At 38.8% G+C, this 23,652-nt stretch overlaps 1 protein-coding gene across 3 annotated transcripts in view; it reads right to left on the bottom strand.

The window, feature by feature from the left end:
* UBE2Q2 (ubiquitin conjugating enzyme E2 Q2) overlaps window positions 1–23,652 on the bottom strand; it is a 58,588-nt gene that overhangs the window by 31,271 nt on the left and 3,665 nt on the right. For 2 of the 3 annotated variants that reach the window (XR_012022998.1, XM_072809848.1), the window contains exons 2-5: window positions 16,917–17,018; window positions 12,642–12,746; window positions 4,715–4,771; window positions 738–878 (exon numbers count right to left, since the gene is read on the bottom strand). Coding sequence is in view for 2 of the 3 variants with exons in the window: in XM_072809848.1 (XP_072665949.1) it covers window positions 738–878; window positions 4,715–4,771; window positions 12,642–12,746; window positions 16,917–17,018 (405 nt within the window). In the remaining variant the exon portion in view is untranslated. The remainder of the gene's footprint in view (window positions 1–737; window positions 879–4,714; window positions 4,772–12,641; window positions 12,747–16,916; window positions 17,019–23,652) is intronic. The other variant, XM_072809849.1, reaches the window with a different exon arrangement.

Consider the following 23,652-nt stretch of genomic DNA (forward strand, 5'->3'; position numbering starts at 1 on the left):
CAACATCTAGCATCTCCCTACATAGTAATTGAATCCTGGCTTCTGAGAACCTGTGTCTAAAGCAAAGGTCCTCAGATGTCATGGGTTGGATAAACAGCTCTAATGGAAGGCAGTAAGTAAGTCGGAAGTGTTGAGGCAAATAGCCGGACTTGTACACGTTTCCCTACTTTGGGCATTTTATATGCATCGTTCTCATTTATTCTTCTCAGCAATCAACCAAAAAGTATGTATTATCCATATTTTAGAGTTGAGGAAACTGAGTTGTGTCTATTACCAGACTCACTGTTCATTTCACGCCCCATTCCACTTCACATAAAAGAGATGTTAAGTCAAAGAAAAAAATACTTCTGGCTTCGTTAGAGCACAAGAGATCGGAGGGCAGCTTGGTGGGGAAGAGTTTAAACTGTACTTTGTAGAAGACACTGAATCTAAATACACAGATCTCACAGAAGGGTAAGCATAAAATAGGCTGGAAAGGAGCCATAACAATGAGTAGCAGGTTAATTCCAGCACGTAAAAAGCACAGGAGCATGGAAGAAAGATACCAACAGATGAGAAACTTCAACAACAACAAAAACCCATCAGGTAAACAAAACATGGCTGAGTGTACAACAGAGGAGAAAGTGGAGAGGGCAGCTTAGACTGCTATCCTAATGAACTGCCCAGTTTTATATTAATTATTACCTATAATTACTCAATCCCCAAAGTCCAGGTTCTAGATATTTGCACATACTTACATTGAGATGGTCTTGCCTTTGAGTCTTCCTAATTTTCTCTAGTATTGCCAAGTTTTCCTTTTCAATTCCTTCATCCTCTGACTTTTTTCCACTAATAGGCTCTTCTTCCTTCATCTCATAGTGATCCAAGTCTTCTATGTCCTACAAGAAAGCTATTAGTTTGTTGAAGCTTATGCCAAAAGTTCAATTATTCTTGATTTAATAGGAAACAGAAAAGAGAATGGGGAAGAGAAAAAAGCATTCACATTCAGTTCAGCTTCCCTCCTTCTGTACCTCACATTTTGTTTAAGAGCTAGAATCTGAGTAAAGCATATTTAATAGATTTGTTAAGCTATAATTACCAAAAAAAAAAAAAAAACTCCTATTGAGAGGAACTTTGAAACCGTTTAAGCATTAGATATCAAGGAGCTTATTTATATCTTGTTCCAGTAACTTGACTTCTAGAAATCTATTGTAAGGAACTAATTTAAAATGTGAACAGAGACTCAAGCATAAAGATGCCTATTTAAACTTTATAGCCACAACCTCCCCCCTCCCCCAAACTGCATGTGCAAAAAAAAAAAAAAAAAATCAGAGCAGGGAGGCACACTTGGGTGGCTCAGTTGGCTAAGCATCCAACTCTTGGTTTCAGCTCAGGTCATGATTTCAGGGTCGTGAGATGGAGCCCAGGGACAGGCTCTCCACTCAGTGAGGAGATTCCTTGCCTCTCCCTTCCCTATCTGCCTCTTCCTCCCACTTGCACTTGTAGTCACTCTTTCTCTCTCAAATAAATAAAAATCTTAAAAAAATCCAGAGCAGGTAACTCAATTCCATGGAATATTAGAAGACCATTAAAATGCCAACATAAGCATAATTGTTTCTTCTGTATCAACAATGAAATAAAAGAGTGGTGAGGGCAGCAGGATGCCAATCCCTTCTGTCGGGGGGGTGGCGAGGTGAGTGGATGAGGCTGGCCACTGTGGGCACCAGGTTCTGTGCTCAGCTGGCTCCCACCTGCTGCTTCTGGCTGCTGCCTAGACGTGAGGCAGAGCAGCTGCCCCAACTCACACCTGAGAACCCGTCAGGGGAGGATCCCACACAGCCCTGGGGTGAGCTGGGGGACTGGGCACCCCTAGACGACCGCAGGGCCTGTACTAGTTAGAGCTGCGCTGTCCAACAGGGCAGACCCTCGCCTCTTGCAGTTGCTGAGCACTTGGGATGCGGCGCGTCTGAACTCCGATGTGCTGTAAGTGCACAGTCCATACTCAATTCGGTAGACTTAGTGAGAAAAGATATAAAGAGCTCGTTTCTTTGTTTTATATCAATTACACGTTGAAATGATAATAATTTGAATATATTAGGTTAAATAAAATATATTAAATGGAAAAAATAATGCAATGAAAAACAAAATACAAAACTGAATATAATCTCAATCACACTAAAATAAGCACAGAAAAGAAAAGAGACTAGAAGGACATATAGTGAAATAATAACAATTAAACGCTAGAGACATTTAGTGCTCTTCCTTCTTTTCTCAGTTTTCTATACTGAGCACCTACTGATTCTTATAATTAGGAGAAAAGTCAGAAGAGGAATTTGAATAATAGCCCTTGGCTGACATCTTTAATTACTACATCAGTCTCCTTCCTCCCTTCTTGTATCATCTACTCTTAAAGAAATCTATGCAGAACTTTTAAAATTCTAACCTTTTTCTATTACTTTTTTTTAAGATTTTATTTATTTATTCATGAGACACACACACACACACACACACACACACACAGAGAGAGAGAGAGAGACAGAGAGACAGAGACAGAGAGACAGAGACACAGGCAGAGGGAGGAGCCGGCTCCATGCAGAGAGCCTGACGTGGGACTCGATCCTGGGACTCCAGGATCAAGCCCTGGGCCAAAGGCAGGCGCTAAACCGCTGAGCCACCCAGGGATCCCCTTTTTCTATTATCTTCTCTTTACTTCAGCCATCAAAATCTCTAAAGGAATAGAGTCCATACTTACTATCTCCTTTTTTTTTTTTTTTTTTTTTTAAGGAAACTAAATTCGCTGTGATCTATAGATCTCTGTAGACCAGTTTAAAAACCACTTCCATCCAGACCCAATGGTCTTAGACTCCCTCATCTCTTCCACCCTTACTACAATTTTTTCGTATTCAGACCCTGTCCATGACTCTGTGTTTCACGGAGCTCCCTCCCCTGATTTGTACCCTTTAGCCCCAATGTTCTATCCCACACTTATTTTCTTCAGTTCTCACAAATGCCCTTAGTCTAAATCTCCTACTCCTATATCTTCAAACTCAGCCACATTCCTACTCCTAAATCTCCACTTGAGCATTAATGATGAATTCTGTTCTGTGCAGATTATCTCTATAAAACATTCTCAGCCCATTGGCCTTTGCTTAAGGCCTTTTTGTCAACAATCACAACAAATAAAAACATTTGTCTCTAATTCAAGACTTTTAGCCATCTGCTTTTCTAGGAAACCTTGCTTTTTATCAATCTTGTTCTTCCAAAAAGACAGCTCTAATGCACCTAAACACACCGTGCCCAAAAGTTGCTCTGTGCCTTTTTATCCTCTTTTCATCTGTCTTGATCTGACATCTCCAAGGTCCAGGCTCTTATCTTTCTAGATTTCCCTAAATCTTGCTATCCCTTCTTTATATTATCTTGTGAAGGGAAAATGAGAAGAACGTAAACTCTGAGTAGAATGTCAACCTCATTGCATACCAAACCCACGGGAAAGGTTTAACGTTTTCCTGCAGTTTATCCTACCTAAGTTACACTGCACGTAAATGTTAAAAACAAGCTCTATCCCAAAAAAGCCATACAAGTTGGACAATGTTAAGAATTATTTTGTGCCCAGACTCACAGAACAAACCACAACTACTTCTTTAGTTTTAAGACATCCTAAGAAGTGTATTTAAATTTAAGATTTTGCACTAATTTAGAATTGGTTCTAAAATCAAAAACAGGGATCCCTGGGTGGCTCAGTGGTTTAGTGCCTGCCTTTGGCTCAGGGTGTGATCCCTGGGGTCCTGGGATCGAGTTCCACATCGGGCTCTCTGCATGGGGCCTGCTTCTCCCTCTGCCTCTCTGTCTCTATGAATAAATAAATAAAATCTTAAAAAAATAAAATTAAAAAATAAACTCCAAAAACAGTAAGAAGGTTTTAAAATCAAGACTGTAGAATTCAGATATGTTTTACATGATCAATGTAGACACATACTTCCACTCTGAATTCTGAATTTAAACAAAGCTTCAGAGCCTGAAAACCTCAAATTGTATCAGTGGCTGGCAACTGAACTGGCCTAAGGTCAAGGTCTTAGAATCTGTTCTACCAAATTCTTATAGGATTTTTCAACATGAGATATCTTCATTACTTCTAGTGAGTAGTCCCTGAAATGTTCTCAAATTATTTAAATCCAGAATTTTTGAAAATAGTTCCTCTTCTTAAAAACAACCAAATATGAGTTAAATATTGATTAATATAAAATGTAAATATAATTTTAATGCTAAATGTTAAGAGCATTTATTTTCTAGGAAATCGAATAAGCATTTTGCTCAAAAACATATCATTAGTTAAAGCTAAAGCCAGGGCAGCTCGGGTGGCTCAGCGGTTTAGCACTGTACCTTCGGCCCAGGGCGTGATCCTGGAGACCCGGGATCGAGTCCCACGTCAGGCTCCCTGCATGAAGCCTGCTTCTCCCTCTGCCTGTGTCTCTGCCTGTGTGTGTGTGTGTGTGTGTGTGTGTGTGTGTGTGTGTGTGTGTGTACGCGCCTCTCTTGAACAAATAAATAAAATTTTTAAAATAAAAAAAAATAAAGCTAAAGCCAGATTTTAGAAATTACATTAAATTTCAAATACAATGTGGTTTTCATTATTCTACATTAACACTGGTTTATAAAGGAGATTAGAGTATTACTAAAATATTCAAAAATGAAGATACAGTATTTATAAAAGGTGATTCTCACATAAAATACCTACTTCAGCCATCTCCTCATCTTCCTCTTCTTCTGAAGTCACTTCTTCTGTGGTCCCATTCTGAAAAGGAAAAAGAATCTGCTAGGGCCACACAGAATAAGCACATACTGAGTACATTAGAAGACTTTAGGGACAAACTATCAATCTTCTATCGCTACAGTTCCACTAACAGAATTTACTAAAGTTGAATATTTACTTTTAAATCCAGCTTTGATGTGACAAGTAATATCTATCAGCTTTTGAAAATGAAACAATTTTGACCAATTCAACTTAATAGATACCTTGAGAATAACAATGGCAAATAGTCCAATATAAAGCAGAACTGGAAAAAAATTTAGAACATCCTAATTCAAAATAAGGAAACATTTCACGTATAGGGCTATGTATATAAGGTCAACAGCTTCTTTCACTTGAAATAAATATCCCAAACCATGTATTCCTTAAAATAGCTACCTTCTTAACTTTGGAAGGCTTGATTCTTTCCATAAATTCCACTGCCTTACATTATAAAAGGTAAAACGTGTTAGAAAGTAGACATTTCACAAAACTAAAAAATTATAAAATGATCACCATTTCACTAAAGAACCATTTTTCTTTTTCACAGCATGTCACCTACCACAGAATACTTCTCTACAAGGTACAATTTACCACTCACTCACAAAGAATCTGACGGGATTTTAGGCAGGGTCTTCATACCTAGTTTGGCAAGTTTTCTGAACCAGAGCAGAGTTCACAATGCAATGCAATAAAGTTAGTGGAATTTTTTCTTCCTTCCAGAAATACTTGCTGTATTTGTTCCAACTACAGCTGGTAAGGAACAGGAGGCCTAATCTGATGACCTCTTACTAGGGGTGTCAGAACCAGAGAGAAAAGACACATTTTAAAAAATATAACTCAACAAGCAACAAAATCTAACAAATGCATCTCTTCCTGTAACTCAGGAGTTGGAAAAGTCGGCCTGTCAGTACCTCCCCATTCACATGCCACAGTCAGAACACAGGTGTACAAACCCGGAGGGGGAGGCCACAGCAGAGAAGAGCGACAATTGCTGACGGGACTCACATCCACCACTGACAATGATCAATGGTATACTTCATCTATAAAGGAGCAGGTAACCAAGTATCACCAGATATTTGAAGAACACAAGCAATCTGGAAAAAAAGGCACCAAGTCGAACAAAAAAGAACAAGTGACCTGAAGCATTATTAATGAAGAAAATAAAATAATAATTTAAAAAAAAAAAACCTAATTGGAATCCTTAGCAGTACTTGAGAAGACACTGCTGTATCCACAAAATATAAAAAAAAGATTATATGCAAAGGAAAAGATGGTTCTGGGAAATCAAAAAGATTTTCTTAAAAAAAAAAAAAAAAAAAGATAAAAAGGGAAAAAAAAAACACTAGTAGAAGGGCCAGAGAGCTCAATAGATTTGAATGACCAAAGCATTTGCAATTTAGAAGATGACCAAACTGTGACATTCCCTTAGAATGTGGAGAAAAAGGAGACACGTATGGGGAGGGAAAGGGTACCAAACTAGAAGAGGTAAGGGAAATGGGAGATAGGAATACAGAGAACTATTTATCCATAAGACTGAGGGAAAGAAAGAAGACAAAGGTTGTCAAGCTAAAGAAAGACTTCAGAATATTAAGTGGCTCTGAATGCCCCAAAAGGAATACTGAAAAGTAAAACCCTACCAATTTCCAGAAAGAAAAAAATATAGAAAAAGAAGAACCAGACAGCAGGCTTTTCACTTGTGACAAGAAGTACTGGAAGATAAAATGTAAAGAACCTAGAAGAGACTCAATTCTGTATCTGGTTCCATCGGGACAGACAGCACATCTGTGTTTCTCTGCCACTGGATCCTCAGCATTTTTTTTTTTTTAAGATTTTATTTATTTATTCAGAGAGACACCGAGAGGGAAGAGGGGTGGGCAGAGACACAGGCAGAGGGAGAAGCAGGCTCCATGGAAGCAGCCCAACGTGGGACTCACCCCGGGACTCTAGGATCATGCCCTGAGCCGAAGGCAGCTGCTGAGCCGCGGAGCCACCCAGGGATCCCTACTCAGCATTTCTATAGAGTACTTTGCACAGAGTCAGATAGATAGGTGTTCGATGAACAATAAAAACACTTCCCACACACATTCCCAGAAAGCCTTTCTAGAAATGAAAATAAAGGACATCATTCAGGGATGTTATTTTCAGAGTTAGGAAGCAACCATGGAATATGAGAAACAGCAATAAGCAAAGACCTAATAATACCAATGGTTAAGTTTAAGCAATTGTTGACAATTCAGCTGAGAAGTTATAGGCCATATTGTAAACAGTGAAAAACTAAAAATAGCCCAAATGCCATCTGCGAATGTTAAAAAAATTTTTCTTAAGAACTCTTAAATTTAAGAAGAAATTGACCCTCATGCCCCGGTAATCCAACTTCTAAGTATGTGCCCAGAAAAACACTTGCACAAGTATCCCACAAAATATGGACAAGAATGATCATGGCAGCAGACTGTTCTTTTTTTTTTTTTTTTTTTTTTTTTAAGATAGGTTTATTTATTTGAGAGACAGAGTGAGAGAGAACATGAGCAAAACCACAAACAGGGCGGGGAGTAGAGAGAAAATCTCAAGAAGATTCCACTTCGAGCTCAGAGGCAGACATGGGGCTTGACCTCACAACCCTGAGATCCTGACCTGAGCTAAAACCAAGAAGTGGCTGCTTACCCAACTGCACCACCCAGGTGCCCCACACTATTCCTAAAACTGCAATCAACTCCAATGGATAAACGTTATGGTATATTCAAACAATGGAACAAATACAGCAATGAAAAACCTACAGCTAAAAAGAATAAGTTTAACACACAATGTCAAGCAAAAAAAGACAAATGAGAAAGAATACACATATAGTACGACTTTTAATATGAAGCTTAAAAAAACAGTCAACACTAAACCATCTTGTTCAGAGATGCAGATAGATATGTGACAAAACTAGGGAAAAGGAAAAGATTAGCACAGAAGGGAATGATCCATCATCTGGAAAGAGCCTGCAAAAGGCTTCTAGTGCTAGCAATATTGTGTTTCTTCACCTGGGTGGAGCTGGGTGGTAGTTCCCAAGTATTCACTGTAACTTATGTTTTCAATACATATAAAACTTTTTCTTGTGAAATAGAACAAATATGAACAAAAGATGGAATCAAAGCACTTAGGAAATACAAACTATTTAGAAATATACTAAACCTATGCAATGAAGTCAAATGGCACACAGAAGAAAATGTGTACCTTTACATGTTTGTTAAAGCAATTTAAATCATGGTGATCTCATAAACGAGAAAAGCAAAAGAAAAAAATACTCAAGAAAATTAGGTTTAAGAAAAGGACTGATTCTTTCAAAAGGCCAACATAATAAAACAGACAAGCTTCTGACAAGTAGTCACAATAGAGAAAACAACTTCAGAAATGAAAAGAGCTTCATAACTATAGATTCAAAAGTAAGGATGAGTGATTTTTTTTTTAGAATCTAAAATTACTAAAACTGACTAAAGGAATGGAAAAAAAATGGAGATTCATGTGTAGAAAAAAAACGTATCCAGCTCAGACGTTTATTTAAACCATGATTTCTGCTTTCTGAATCTGACTGCATTCATTGGGCTTTTCTCCTTTATGTGCTTTATGATGCAAAGTGAGACTAAACTTAAGAGAGAAAGTTCTTGGGACGCCTGGGTGGCTCAGTGGTTGGGCGGCTGCCTTCGGCCCAGGGCTTGATCCTCAAGCCCCGGGATCAAGTCCCACATCGGGCTCCCTGCTTCTCTCTCTGCCTGTGTCTCTGCCTCTCTCTGTCTCTCATGAATAAATAAAATCTTAAAAAAAAAACAAAACACATGATTTCTAAACCCCAGGAGTACTGATATTTTGCACAACATAATTCTTTGTCATGCAGGACTGGACATCCTAAGACATTTAGTAACATCCCCTCTACCCACAAAATGCCCACACCACACCCCCCCCTCAGCTGGTTGTGACAACCAAAATTATCTCCAGGTATTTCCAGATGTCTCATGGGAGGCAAAACTGGATCCAGTTTGAAATTTTATTTAAACTGTCCTAGATTTTAGAAAAAAATACACAAAGCTCACCAAGTCATCCTATGAGACTACATAATCCTGATTCTGAAATGAGACAAGAGGAGCCTAAAAGGAAGTAAATAAACCAAACTACATTAAATTTCACTTAAAGTAGAAAAAGCCAAAAATAAAGTACTATTATATCCATCTTGTCCCTCCAGCCACCACCCATGAAAGTGCTGAGTATTATGAACATAAGGATGAATTCACAATTAGTAAATTTCTACATGTAATTCACAAATTGTATCTCTACATACACAGAGCCATGAAAAACAAGATAAATCCACACATACCATGTTCATGATATATTGTTAAGTGAGAAACAGAAGTTGCAGACATTCCAGAGAGGGCAAATTGAACATAGCATTTATATATGTTTTTCCCCATCTTGTTTCTTTCCTGAGGCCGCACCAGAATTATAGTTGTTGTGAATCAAAACTGTATTAACACACAATGATAACAAAAAAAGGAAATGGGCCGACCAGCAGAAAAGAAAATTCACGCGTGTTAACAGATGACAATATGTGGAAGAATGGGAATTAGTGGAGCAAACAAGTACAGTAGGTTAGGGATTACAGGAGGCAAATCTGCCCCACAGCACCCTAGAGAGCCTCTAGACTCCAAGACACTGGGTACACGAGACAGCAGGAATTACAGATCAACCAAAAGCCAAAACACAGAACATGTCCAGTCCCTGAAACACAATGCTTTCCCCTGTGTCCTTACACAGCACCTAGGCAGACATATTTACCTCAAACAGGAGATTATAAAATGTCGTGTCCAAAGAAACCAAGTAGTTCCAGCCTCCATTTATTATTACACCACAGAACAGGGGGGTAGGGGACAGCAGCTGGAAGTCAGCTTAAATTCCTCCTAAACACTATTAGTTGACAAGTCTTGGCCACAAAGAACTCTCAATTATCTTTTCAGTACCTCACTCAAATAGGAGTAAGAAAGGAAATAGAAAGAAAAAAAATATGAATAACATAGAATAGATATTTGAGGAAATTTTCAAAAAGAAAAACAAAGATAAACCAGGGGGATAATACATTTCTCTTTAAATGTATTAAAGAGAAAATAGAGATGCCAGAGAGGGAGAGGACAAGGATATCAAAGTAACTCCTTAAGGACACTTATGATTACATCTATAAATCAAAAATAATATGAATAAAGAATAATTAGAACAAGAAAAAGTTCTTAGAACTTATGGTACACCATTGGAGAGTTCCTCCAATGAACCACATCCCCCAGCATTCATCCCCTTTTATGGTCCCCTCCTCCACAGTCAATCTAGGCTGGCCACATGACCGGCTTTAACAATAAATGTGGTAGAAAGGACACTGGGCCAGTTCCAGAACTAATAAGCCTTAAGAAGGGCTGACAGCTTCTACTTTTGCACTCTTGGCAGCTAAAACTTAGGAATTTGGACTACCTTTCTGAAGAAAGAGAAGCCACAAGAAGAGGTCTATCCAAGAAGAGGATGAGATGTCAGGAGAAAAGAAGGGCTATGTGAAGAAATACCAAGGTACCAGACAGGTAAGTAAGGAAGCATTTTGTTTTTTTTTGTTGTTGTTGTTGTTGTTTTGTTTAATTATTTTAAAAATTTTACTTATTTATTCATGAGAGACCCACAGAGAGAGGCAGAGACACAGGCAGAGGGAGAAGCAGGCTCCTCGCAGGGAGCCCGACACGGTACTCGATCCCTGGACCCGGGATCATGACCTTAAGCAAAGGCAGACACTCAACTGATGAGCCACCCAGGTGTCCCAGTAAAGAAGCATTTTGGACACTGCAGTGCAGTCGTGTCCAAATGACCATTGGTCCCAGCCACTATCTGACTGTGCAGTGTGGCCAGCAGAAAAAAAAAAAAAAAAAAAAAAAAACTGTGGAGCTAAGCCTAATCAGCCCACACAATTGTAGGAAATAAAACAAATTAAGTTCAGGGTAACTGGTTAAGAGGCAGTAAATAATTAAAACAACTGAAAGGTTATGCTGTCCAAATTTTAAAAATTGAAAAACTTCCAGAATTTGAAATTAAAAAAAGAGAGAATAAAGGATGCAAAGACTCAAAGAGGTCTAAAATCCCATTGGTAGGCATTCTAAAAATGAACAAATAGAGAAAACGGAAAGGAGAAAGTCATCACAGAATACAAGCACACTTACCCCCAGAGAAAGATAAAGGAGTCCAACATTTGAAAAGAACCATCCATACTGAGTGTCCAGCAACAATGAAAACAAAAGCAAAACACGCACACAAAAAAAGCCACAACTAAAAATATACCATTGCAATATTTGAGAACACCAAGACAAATTCTTTAAAGTCTCCCGAGTCATGCACAGATGAGGAAGACTTAGAATGGCATTAGGCTTAAACACCACCTTTGGCTAGAAGACGACAGCACAGTCTTTGAAATTCTGAGGGAAAATTATTTTCCACCTAGAATTATATATATTCAACTAAACTATCAATCAAATACGACTGTAAAATATAATAGCAAGTAACATTTATTGGGCATTTACTATACACCAGGCACCGCTCTAAATGATTTACATGTACTAACTCATTTACTCTTTATAGCTCCCCCAAAATAGAGATACTACTATCTCCCCCATTTTACAAACAAGATATTAAAGCAGAGTGGTTAGGTAATCATCTCAAGATCATACAGCTATTACGTAGCAGAACCAAGATTCAAACCTACAGTGGTCTGGATATATATTTTTCAATGTTAGAACTCAGAAAATGTACTATTCCTTCAAGCTAGGATTTTCCTTGGGGATGTACTCAGGCAAAATGAGAAAGGGTTAGCAAGAAAGAGGACATGAGATCAGATGACAGTGGATCCACACTAGTGGAGGAGACAAATATTTCCAGATGACAGCTGCACAGCCAGCCCAGAGGACAACCTGGCAAGGCTGCTGCAAAAGAACCGAAGGCTCTGGAAGAGAGTAAGAGCTCACAGGAAAGAGACAGAGCATCACTTTTTATTTTTATCTTTTTTAATTTTTTTTAAAAGATTTTGTTTATTCGAGAGAGAGAGACAGAGAAAGAGGCAGAGACACAGGCATAGGGAGAAGCAGGCTCCATGCAGGGAGCCCGATGTGGGACTCGATCCTGGGTCTCCAGGATCACGCCCTGGGCTGAAGGTGACACTAAACTGCTGAGCCACCGGGGCTGCCCAAGCAACACTTTTTAAATTAAGAATTATTATTATAAGGAGGACATTGCAAAACAAAAGAGCTCTATAAGAAATGCCAAAATAGAAAACTCGACACTGCAAAGTCCTAATGATAAACAGTGATTGTTCATAGGACTAAATATAAATGGTGTTTTAGGAAGGGAAGTGGGTGGGAATGTGCGTGGCATGAGAGTTAAATCCTTATATCTATTTATAGTACAAAGTCAATAAATTATGCCCTAAATAGGTAAATCTGGAAATCCAGAAAAGTTAGAGGTGGTGGTAAACTAGTGGGCATTTGTGCTGCCAGAGAAGTAACCTTGGGTCAGGCCTTAAGCAGCACAGATAGACTTAGAGGTGGCAATCCAGGTGAAGGTAACTGAAGGAATGGTTACAGAAATCAGGAGCGGTACCAACAAAAAGGTGGTAAGTGGGGGAGGGAGGCAGGTGTTTCTCCTCATAGTGAATACCAGCAGCTCCAGAGAATAAACAGGTTATTTTTAGTATCTAAAACAAAACAATTCAACAAGACTAACTTCTAAGTAAGTTGTATAGTGAGAAGAAAAATCATCCTAGTTTTACTTTTGCTCGAGACAATTTATTTAACTCTTGAACACTGGAGAATTTTTACTTTACCTGACCCGTGGGTATTGGTTGATCTAGCATCTCAACATCCAGGTGCTTAGGAAGGTTATATAATCTGCAGAGTTCACATATCAACCACTTCAATTGCTGACGAAGCTACAAAACACATTTCGGTAAATAAACATTATGTTAAAGAGCCCTTAGAAGACATGAATAATGCTATGACTACCGTAAACCAATCCAGTAGGAAATGAAAAAAGTTTGTCACAACTCAATTCCAGCCCACAGATAAAATAACCGTCCTTAAGAAATATTGTTAGGGGCTGCTAGTGTAAGAAGGTGACTATGGCTTGAATACAATCCCTATAACTAACACCTAGCAGAATGACGACAAAGACTGAGGAAGGGGAGCTCTAGACGCTGTCAAGTTTTTAGCTGCTAGCTACTTTTCTTAGTAACTTACAACTTCAGACAAGAATACGTTTACATTAATGAGGTGACAAAAAAATAGAGGCAGTGTTGTTACACATGGGTTATAAAATTATACATTTCAGTCATATTCATTTAAAAGTCGAGGCAAATGTGGCCTAGTAGACAGACTCTTGGAATCTAAAGGACCCTGGATACAGCAGGCATCATTCTAATTCCCTGAGTGTGAGGGTTCCCATCTGTAAAATAAGGAAATTAAAAACTCCTTATAATGGTAAAGATGAAATAAAATCTTCTGTGGAAACACTTGGCCCTTAGGTTCTTAAACGTTTGTCAAAAAAAAAAAAAAAAAAAAAAAAAGGAAAAAGATGCACTAGGAAAACCATAAGGGTAACTCATTAAGTTCCCATCTTTACACCCAGATTGTTTTGTAAGCATATCTACTCATCAAAGCAAAGCAGCGAGGTAAATTACGTTCACAAACATGTTTTTCATTATTGAAAAAAAATTGTTTTCAATGTATACGTTTAGGAATTATGGTTTAAGAATGTTCAACACTGAGTAGACTTTTCCCAGAGCTAATAAGGTAACTTACTTCACCTGGTTAGGAACCGTTTCCTGGATGTCTCTGACCAGGAAAAGAGATGAAAAGGCAGGTTTATGAAGGACTAAGAAAGCAGAGACAGGATTAGAATGGGTTACCAGCAGAGTAAGATTTTCCAAAGTTATCAAAGGAACAAGCAGATATTAGGAAAGTTGAGTAATAAATTAGGATAAAAAACTTAAATTTAAATTTAAAAGGTACTGTGGATTTAGCCCTCCGATAAGCTCAGAAGAACATAATGAGGATGAGAAGGGGTGACCTGGACACAGACCCAGACACTCCAACCCCCGGCCAAGGAAGAGCTATGGGCGTGCCGGGGAGCAGCGGCAGTGTGGTGGAGTCACAGCGCAAACAGGAAAACTCGGGCTGTACATCTTTCAGGAATTTCAACTTTACACTCCCTCCCCCAAAGAAGCGTTTGAAGGATGGAAGAAACTAAGATGGTGGGAAATATTTAGAAGGTAGACGGACAGGTCTTAGCAACTCAGTAGGTAGCTTGGAGAGGGGAGGTGTCGGGAAATCTAGGTATGCAGAACCTTTAGTTCCCAGGTTCAGGCATGGGTGACAAGCTTCATTATTTCATCTTGTCCCGCTCATAATCACAAAGAGAATGACTGAAGGGAAAGGGTGGGGCTGGTGGAGTGCCATAGGTAGGTAGGCTCAAATTTAGATGTAGTCATTTTAAACAGTCATGGCACATCCAAGTGAGATTCCCTGGATCTACAGGATATATAGACAGATACACCGGCTTGACTCAAGACATAAATTTTAGCTAAAGGTACAGATTTAGGAATCCATGGAATATAGACCGTGATTTAAGTAACAGTAGTAAAAGTGATTTCTCACAGAAAGCATGCAATGAGAAGAGGAAGACCAAGGGAGCTCTGAGAAGACCAAGGCAGGGTTCAGAGACAGGAACAGGAGACAGTGACCTGATGAAGTTCTCGTAAGATTATCAGTTCCCAGAGAAGAGGGATTTGACTTGACTTCTGTACCCACCGCTGATGACACAGCCTGATATGGAAGCCAGTCAATTAAAACAAAACAAAATCTTCTCTCTGTTCTACTATTAAGAGTTTCTTGTACACACCCAGGAGGAGTAAAACTATAAACCCACACAAATACGGATTTTTACAACACTGTTTGCAAAAAGGGCCAGATTAGAACAATATTCTATGCCTTGCCTTTTCACGTGCACATCTTGGAAAGTTGTATGCATTCCTATGGAATTAACTACAATAAACTATTATATCATAAAACTGGTAGCCTTTAACTGACTTTTTATTGGCGACTTTAAGTAATAAATGTTTGTTAAATGGAGGAATGTTTCAATAAGGGAAAAATTACCACTATGAAACTGCTGCAAAGATGTCAGTTTTAAGGTTAAAAAAGGAGTCCCTGTATTTGGCAACTAGACATAAAAATTTTCAGTGCAAAAAAAAAAATTCTTTTTCAGTGCAAAAATGAAGGCACAATCTAGACTATAACGAATTAAGTAAAGCAAAGGTGAGGAAATACAACATCTGTCGTGGAATGAGGTTATGAAATAACTGGTAGACTATAAGAATAGAGGGTAATTTGGTTTTCTTCTTTTATGTAAATATATTAATTTTTTAAAAAATACAATGAGACCCAATTTTATGCCCTAGCTCATTTCATTTTGTGAGCATTTTTTGATGAAAAATTTTAGACAGCGGAAAACAGTCATTACTACTATTATAAGACTCATACTTCTGGACCTTTTTAGAGTTACCGTCCTAAAAGAAGATAGCAGTAAAGGGACTAATTTCCCTGTCCTGTCACTCTCTCCTGCTGGAGATGCAAACGTATGTCTGTCTAGCTTTTTACTTTTACCTCTATCCTTCCTGCCTCTCAGGACCAGTCTCTACTCTTAAAATACTCTTCAACTGATTTCTTCTGCTGTTAATTTTAGGAATAGATGTGTTTAAGCCACCCATCACTTATTTTGACAAGAATCTGAGGTAAGATTCTAACTTCCCCTATCCTTAAGTGTTTCTTTGAGTGTTTTAACTTACTCTGAATTCTCAATTGCATGACTGTGTCTAAACTATTGTCTATCTGTCCAGTCCAACGCCAGTACGTAATATTTTTATTTAATATCTAATTGGACAAGTCTCTCCTTAGTTTTAATTTTTTTTAATTATTTACTCTTTAAAACAAGCTTTTTAAAAAAAAAAAAAAAACAAGCTTTAGACTCATTTTGTCAAGTTCCAAAAATAAGACTGTTGGGATTTTTAGGGGAATTAATTGCATTCAATTTCTATTAACATAAAGCTATGGAGATAATAGACATATTTATAATATGGAATCTGCCCATCCAGGAACATGGTAGTCAAGTCTTTCATTCCATGTTAATCTTTAAAAAAGAGTATAAAACTGTATTGAATATGACCTCAACTCTTTAAGCATATCTATTAGAGTCTATACATTTTATTAGCAAGGGGAAAAATGCTGATAGAAAATAGCTATCATGTCTACAGTGGTTATCTTAGGCAGAAATCTTCTCCAAAATTTCTATTTCCCTTCATTTTAACTAAGTTCTCTCACAATAGTCATTTAGTTTTAAAATCATAGAAAATAGATTTTCCAAATTCTGTAAAATGGAAAGTTATATTTCTTCATATATTGAAAAAAAAAAAAACATTTTCTTTGTGTACCTATGGCTTTTCCTGCAGTCACAGACTCATGATCGAGAAAGCCGTTCCCCAAAACTAGCACTGATATCATTCTAGCATGATTTCTCCTCAAATCCACTGCAGTCTTTTTTCCTTTTTCTATCTTCCACCTTGGCTAGTGGTCCCTACCAAAAATGCTTGCTTGGTTTAATAATCAGATTTCACAGAAAAGAGACCACCTAACTCCTTATCTAAATCAAGGCTTAACCTATGGGGAATAAAAAAGATAAGTCGGGGCAGCCCTGGTGGCCCAGTGGTTTAGCACCACCTTCGGCCCAGGGTGTGATCCTGGGGTCCTGGGATCGAGTCCCGTGTCGGGCTCCCTACATGGAGCCTGCTTCTCCCTCTGCCTGTGTCTCTGCCTCTCTCTCTCTAATAAATAAATAAATAAATATTTTAAAAAAAGAGAAGTCCGGTAGTACAGAATCTGAAGGCCAAAAAACAAATGAAACTGGTGGTTAGCTTCTTTAAGGTTATCAAATAATCACTAATCACTTTTCTATATCCTATTACCTCTTAACACTTAAGTTCTGCATATAACATTCTTTGGGGTGGGGGGGTGGGGGGGAAAGAGAGTAGGTTGGCTTATCCTCTCACCGAATTGTTGTTCTTAGTATCTTCTAGACGTTCCAGCACAGACGTCAGATTTGGGTCATCAGAGTCCACAAACCATATTGGTGAAGAGGATGGATAAGATTCCTGTTACAGAGACATCTATGTTAAACACATTTACATACAGACTAATCTGGGTATGCAAGTTGGCCAGATGGCAAGATGACAATGGATTTAAGTAAAATACATCACAGTGAAGAAAAGCAAAACATTAAAATCTATGCATGGAGAAAACTTTTTTCTAATTTTTTTTTTTTTAAAGAAGTTTTATGGTGTAATTTTGCCTCCTCCATGTTACATAACTTGTACACTTAAAAAAAAAATCAAGCAAAATGGGGATCCTCGGGTGGCTCAGCTGTTTGGTGCCTGCCTTTGGCTCAGGGTGTGATCTGGGATCGAGTCCCATGTCGGGCTCCCTGCATGGAGCCTGCTTCTCCCTCTGCCTGTGTCCCTGCCTCTCTGTCTCTCATAAATAAATGAATAAAATATTTTTTTTAAAAATCAAGAAAAAAAAAGTAGTTTACCCAGTCAGTAGTAGCTATTTAAAACAAAAAAAGGAACACTGCAAAATGTTAGGTTTTATTGAAAGCTGGGGGAAAAAAAATGGTACTCAGGCACCAGGAAAGATGGGCTTCTTTCCTTTACAATGAAAGGTCAATTATGGCCTGGATTCTGCAGCTTTAACATTTTTTAAGGATTTTACAATCTGGAATTATAAATAAATCCCTCAAAAAGCAAAACAAAAAAGAACAGAAACAACCAAAACCCCAAATACAACCACCTCACAACCCTGAAGTATAATCTATAAATTCAAACCATACTACTTTTGCCTTTCAGTAAAACAAAGCTACATTTCTAAACTTCATCTAGAGGAGCTCTAACCTAATTTTTAAAGGTAGGGCAAAGGAGTATAATCTAGGCACTTGTTTTTAAAACCTTATAAATTCTAAAATGATTTTTATAAATCTTACTATACTCCTTGCTCTCTAATTACAGAAATTTCTTTGAGATTTTTCTCCATTGAAAATTGGCCCCCAAATCAATCCCATTTGATTTCACCTTTCTCCTACTCCTTTCCAAGCCTCCTCAGATCCTCAGATCGTAGGGAGGGATGGAATTTCTAAAGGAACAGCTTCCTTAAACGAGGCGAGGATTGTTTCTTGAATACTGCTGTGCTGGAAGGCAGAACAAGCCAGCACCGTGGTGACCACGCGCCACGTACAGCTTTCACTGGCCACGGAGGCGAGCCTTTGAGATGGCATCCTCCCTGCACGTCCTCCCTGCACAGCCCCCGCCTGGGTGCTACAGCTCCGAGGCCACGACGTCCCTCAGCGCCTAGTGGGCAAGCTCGGAAGTGGTCCCAGCAGCCCTAGCCCTGGGATTCATACTCCTGTGGGACTCCCGCCCCTGGACTGGCTTCTAACACACAATCCAGCAGGCAAGGGGAGGTCGCCTCTGGGGTTAGGGGACAAAGAGACGGGCCCTTCTCTGTCGCTCACCCTCCCTCTGGTGGAAGCCATCTCCTTTCGGAGAAGCCTACAGCCACCTGGCAAGGACCTGCGAGGCCTCTGCCCAACTGCCAGGAGAGGCGACTAATCCTACGGCAGGAGAGAGGCTGCAGGCAGGTTCCCCGCAATCTCGCCGTGGGCCGGCTGCAGCACCAGCAGCACCTTGACTGCCTTGCAGGAGACGCAGCCCCAGTGAGGCCGGAGAAGCCGGGCAGATCCCGGCACACAGAGACTGAGGCACCGGTGGCTGTTTTAGGGGGCCACGTCTGTTACAGAGCAATACAGAACTAATTTAAACCCCATAAAATTCCAATATTTTATTCCATCACAAACTGAGTACTAACCAGAAATGCTATAGCTACATATTTTTCAAAGTACAATCACATGGGTTTTTTAAAAGTTAATGAATAAAGTATTACATGCTTTCACCTCCCAATAGACATTTACTCTCTACTGTTTTCTGTTACAAATTAGGGAAACTCATTATTGTTAGATACTAGTTACAGAACCATGAGGTTCTAGTTATGGAGAAACAATTTTGCAGAAACACAGTATTAAAGATGCGTTGCTTTGAGAACTATAATTTTAATTACAATATAAGTTGAAGTCAAAGAGACGGACTATTTTTGAAGCTCTCAATTTTAAAGAACAAAAATTTGGATTGAAGGAGGACATCATTAAATCTGTTCAGTAGTGGTTTATTCTATATTCTCATTCTTCTAATTCTTATTGTGTCCCAAACCTCTTCACAGACTACAAGAAAAACTATCTTCAAAATTAATCTTGCTCTTAAAGAAAACTACTTATTGAGTATTACATTTTCTTCTTCAAATTCTTCAGCCTTGTTTGGGAACACACCATCTAGGCCTTAGTTTTGTATCTGTAGCCAAAAAAACAAAACAAAACACAAAAACTAAAACTAAAACCCCCAGCCAACTATATTTTAGAACTTCCCTGTGTAGATTATGTTTGTCTAGTAAACTTCTGCGAACCAAAATAAAATATATAAATTGTTGCTCTGGACTAAAACCCCTTAAAACCATATCATGACCCCTGTAACAACAAAACATGACTGAGATCAGTTAGTACCTAGGACGTGCTCTTTTAATCCTAGAGAAGGTAGGATGGACGGTCGGTCTAAGCAACTACTTCAACCTTTTCCAAAGTGAGGTCCTCGACCCCTGAGGGGAACCTGCTGAGCCGGCAGCGCAAATAAAAGGCAGTGACGCCGCTGGAACCACAAACTAAGCTTGGAGTCCCGGTATTCCTCACCACCGGGCATTCAACATGCTTCAAAGACAGAGAAAAAGGTGTTTTACCTAAGAATATCTGAATAAGTAGTAAAAGTTCCTTTACTAAATCTGAATCCTTATGTAGGTCTTTTAAATAGTGCAGCTGATGAAATGGAACACACCCACGAGAACTCAGAGAACACCCGAGAAAAAGCGTTTGTGTGGCTGCGCTGTGAAGTGAACCAACCACTTTAATGCAACCCCAACTTTACTTGAAAGGATGACTGATAAACAATGTTATTTCAACTTGGGTTTCTGACAGACATTTTCTGAAACATGAATAAAGAGTGTGTCATTTCAAGGAAAACAAAGAACAGTATTTATTGCCTATAATAATATTCAAGCTTTCAAGCAAAAACTAGAATTTTGGAAAATCTGTATCCACTACTATGAGCCTGAGAGCTTTCCAAGAATATTCTGATGAGATTGCCGCTGATCTTAATATAATGTCTTATTACATAATGAAACAGATCAACATTTAGAGGATTTCAGCGAGCCATATTTTCCACATGACCAATACATTATGTTATAGATCATGCAAAGATAGAAAATCCATTCACAGTTCAAGAAAAACCAAGTTTTGGTGAACTATCCAAAAAGAATATCTATAATTATCTAAATAACTATTAAAATATTCCTACTTTTTGCAACCAAATATCTGTAGGAGGCTGAATTTTCTTCATATTTCAACCAAAACAACATACCCTCACAGACTGAATGCAAAAACAAATGACAGACCAGACATCAAAGAGGTTCATAAGAAATGTAAAATTATGCCACTATTCTTACTAAAATGTTTTAGATGACAAAATATGGCCATTTTTCATAATAGTATTTTTATTCATATGTTTAAAACAAATACTTAAAATAGTCATTAAAATAATCTCTAATGATAAATATTGATAGCTAACCTACATAAAAGCTCCTTGGGCCCTCAGTACTCTCTTTTTTTTTTTTTTTTTTTTTTTTTTAAGATTTGTTTATTTATTTTAGAGGAGGTAAGGGTCAGAGAGGGTGGGAAAAGGGAAGGAGAACCCTAAGCAGACTGACTCCATGCTGAGCACAGAGCCCTGTGAGGGGCTCCATACAACACCCTGAGATCAGGGCCTGAGCATGAACCAAGAGTCAGATGCTTGACTGACTGCATCACCCAAGCGCCCCTCATCTTCAGAATTTTTTTTTTTTTTGGAGAGAGAGAGAGAGAGAGAGAGAGAGAGAGAGAGCGCGCGCATGATCTGGGGGAGGAGGCAGAGGGAGAAGGAAAACCACGGTCCCCGCTGATCGGGAGCCTGACACAGGGCTCCATCCCAGGACCCTGAGTTCGAGACCCCAGCCAAAGGCAGAAGCTCAACAACTAAGCAACCCAGGCACCCCTCACTTTTAAACAGTATGAAAGTGTTAACTCCAAGAAGTTTTAGAATAGCTGCCTTCTCCACACCTCCTGCAGCCCAGCCCTTCCTTACAAGAAACATCCCTCACCACTCTCTACTAACCTATGTGGTTCTACTGGAGCTCGTTTCCCCAACTTGTTCCCATCTGCCCATCTCTTTCCCTTGACCCAAAACTTGGGCACAGGTCTCTATGAGCCCATCCTACTCCCAGTGATTAGCTGTCAGATGGGCTAAGTGAGACAAATCGAGGTCTTCTCTGGAACTAAAATTCACCTTCTGGATGCTCTAGAGTCTTAAGGACAAAGTTGGCCACCCTGAGATAGTATTTATCTTTCCAAACAGAGAGGGATTATGCAAACCAAATTGTTTTCTAGAGGGTCATATTTTCTGTCATGACTGTGAGAACACCCATTTCACGGCACACTTGCTAACATTTTTACCAATGTTAAATAAAAGCTCCTACGTGGAAGGAAAAAAGTTCCTATGCAATTTGTATTGTCTCCAGAAACCAACTGATTGAATAGGAATGGAAAGCCAACACTTCCAGGGAAGTTTCAAAGGACATTACCTATACACGTAAGGATTTAGCTCTAGCTCTTAGAGTCCAAAGCATTATTTAAAATAGAAAAAAAAAAAAAGAGAGAGAGAGAGAGAAACCATCAGTCTTATTCAGAAATAACTTTCTGTGTCTATTTTCTACATGAGTCCACTAACCCCAATGTGTGGCTCCATATCAAGGACCACCAGCAAAACTCTGCCAGAATGGTCCGTTTCTACTATCTTTCCAAATAATAGAACGTGGTCATCTGCAAGGACTTCATCACTCTCTCAAGATGGACACATACAACTTTTGTTGAAGGTTCAGGAGCATAACAGTTCTAATTCTTTCAGAGACCAGTTATAGGACACATTACTTTCACACTGTGTTCCAGAAATTTGGGGTTAAGAATGATACTGACAGAATTACCGTTCAGTGCCCTAATAAGAGTCTAAAAAAAGTCTCTGACATTTAATTTTTAAGATTTATTTATTTTTAGAGACAGTGGACATGCACGGGCCCATGCATGAGTTGGGGGGGGGAAGCAGAGGGAGGGAATCTTCAAGCAGACACCCTGCTGAGCCACCCAGGTGCCCCTAAATGCTGACATCTGGGGAAAAAAGGCTACCCAAAGAAAGAAATTGCTCCCTGCTAATCATTTTGCAAGCAAACAACGAAGTAACTTGATCAGAGCCCAGAGAAGCAGAGTGAAAAATCAACACTTGGTAAAAGAAAAATGCATACATACCCTGTGATCTGAAAAATGCTTAAGTGTTTTGAGTAGCAAATCGCAGCTAATCAAAACATCATTCTAATTAAACTGAGGCAGAGAAAATAAAGATGCTGGAGAAGATCCAAACCACCTGATCTGCAGAAACCAATGGACAGTTTCCTTGGTTCTGAGTCTACTTTGTCTTTCAGAATAATCCCTTAGAACAGAGAACAGAGCAGAGCACTGTTACAATGGCCTTGGAAACAGGGACTCTGCTTCATCCCCTGGCTCTCCAGGAATGCTTTACGTTTGGCAGTGACTGTTTCAGTTCAAGTCCCCACCTCTCCACTAGCTGACATCCATCTAATACTATCCTTTCCCAGGTCTAAGGAAGTTTAACAAAAACAAAACAACAACAAAAACATCAAGTTACTCAGGGATACACCATTCATAAAATGGAAACCTGAGTCTCTTTTTCACATGTCTGTTCTTTCAAGGAAGGGTATAAAAATGGCAATAAGGGAGGATAGATAGGTAAGGACTAGGAATTTGACTCTATAAATTGGTCAGATGATTGAAAACAATGATTCCTCTGGCCTGAAAGTACCACTTAGGTGTTATTTCCAAATGATTCTCCAGGAGTTCAATTTGGAAAGGTAATCTGTCCCAGAAGGGCAGACCAAAGAAAAGGTATTGGGCTCTTTAATCAAGTTGGCTCATGATTTCCTTTGTATAACCTTCACAGGGCTACTTTTTATTTAGTGTAAAGAAAAGAAACCTGAAAAAAAATTAATTAACAGCACTGATTTATTCCCCATGAAAAGCTGTTAGAAAGGATTTTCAAAATAAATTGTTATCCAGACACAAGGGACACTATCAGTTTCATATTTGTAGAAAACATTATGACTACTAAAGAGCTTTCTTACATAAGCTTTCATGTGGGACAAAAAGTATTGTCTAATTTTTTTTTTTTTTTTTTTTTTAGAAAAACACAGTAGAAAAAGTGATTTAAGGCCCCAACTACTAAGTATAGACTAAACCTTTTGCTCTCACCTAAACTCAGGGTTCTAATGTTTGTTATGTTAGTGCCCTGCTGTAGGTGGGGGGGGGGGGGGGGACGGACTTTGGCAATGACCAGTAGAAATTGGCAAAACAAAGAAAATGTGCAAACACAAGTAGCCTGGCAAATAGCCACTCATGCAAAAAAGAGTTTATGGTTTATGCTACACAAACAATAACATTAGTATGAAGTTTTGTTTGCCAGCTAATTTACACCGTGG

This window comes from Canis lupus, chromosome 32 (assembly GCF_048164855.1).
Source record: "Canis lupus baileyi chromosome 32, mCanLup2.hap1, whole genome shotgun sequence".
Classification (NCBI taxonomy): domain Eukaryota; kingdom Metazoa; phylum Chordata; class Mammalia; order Carnivora; family Canidae; genus Canis; species Canis lupus.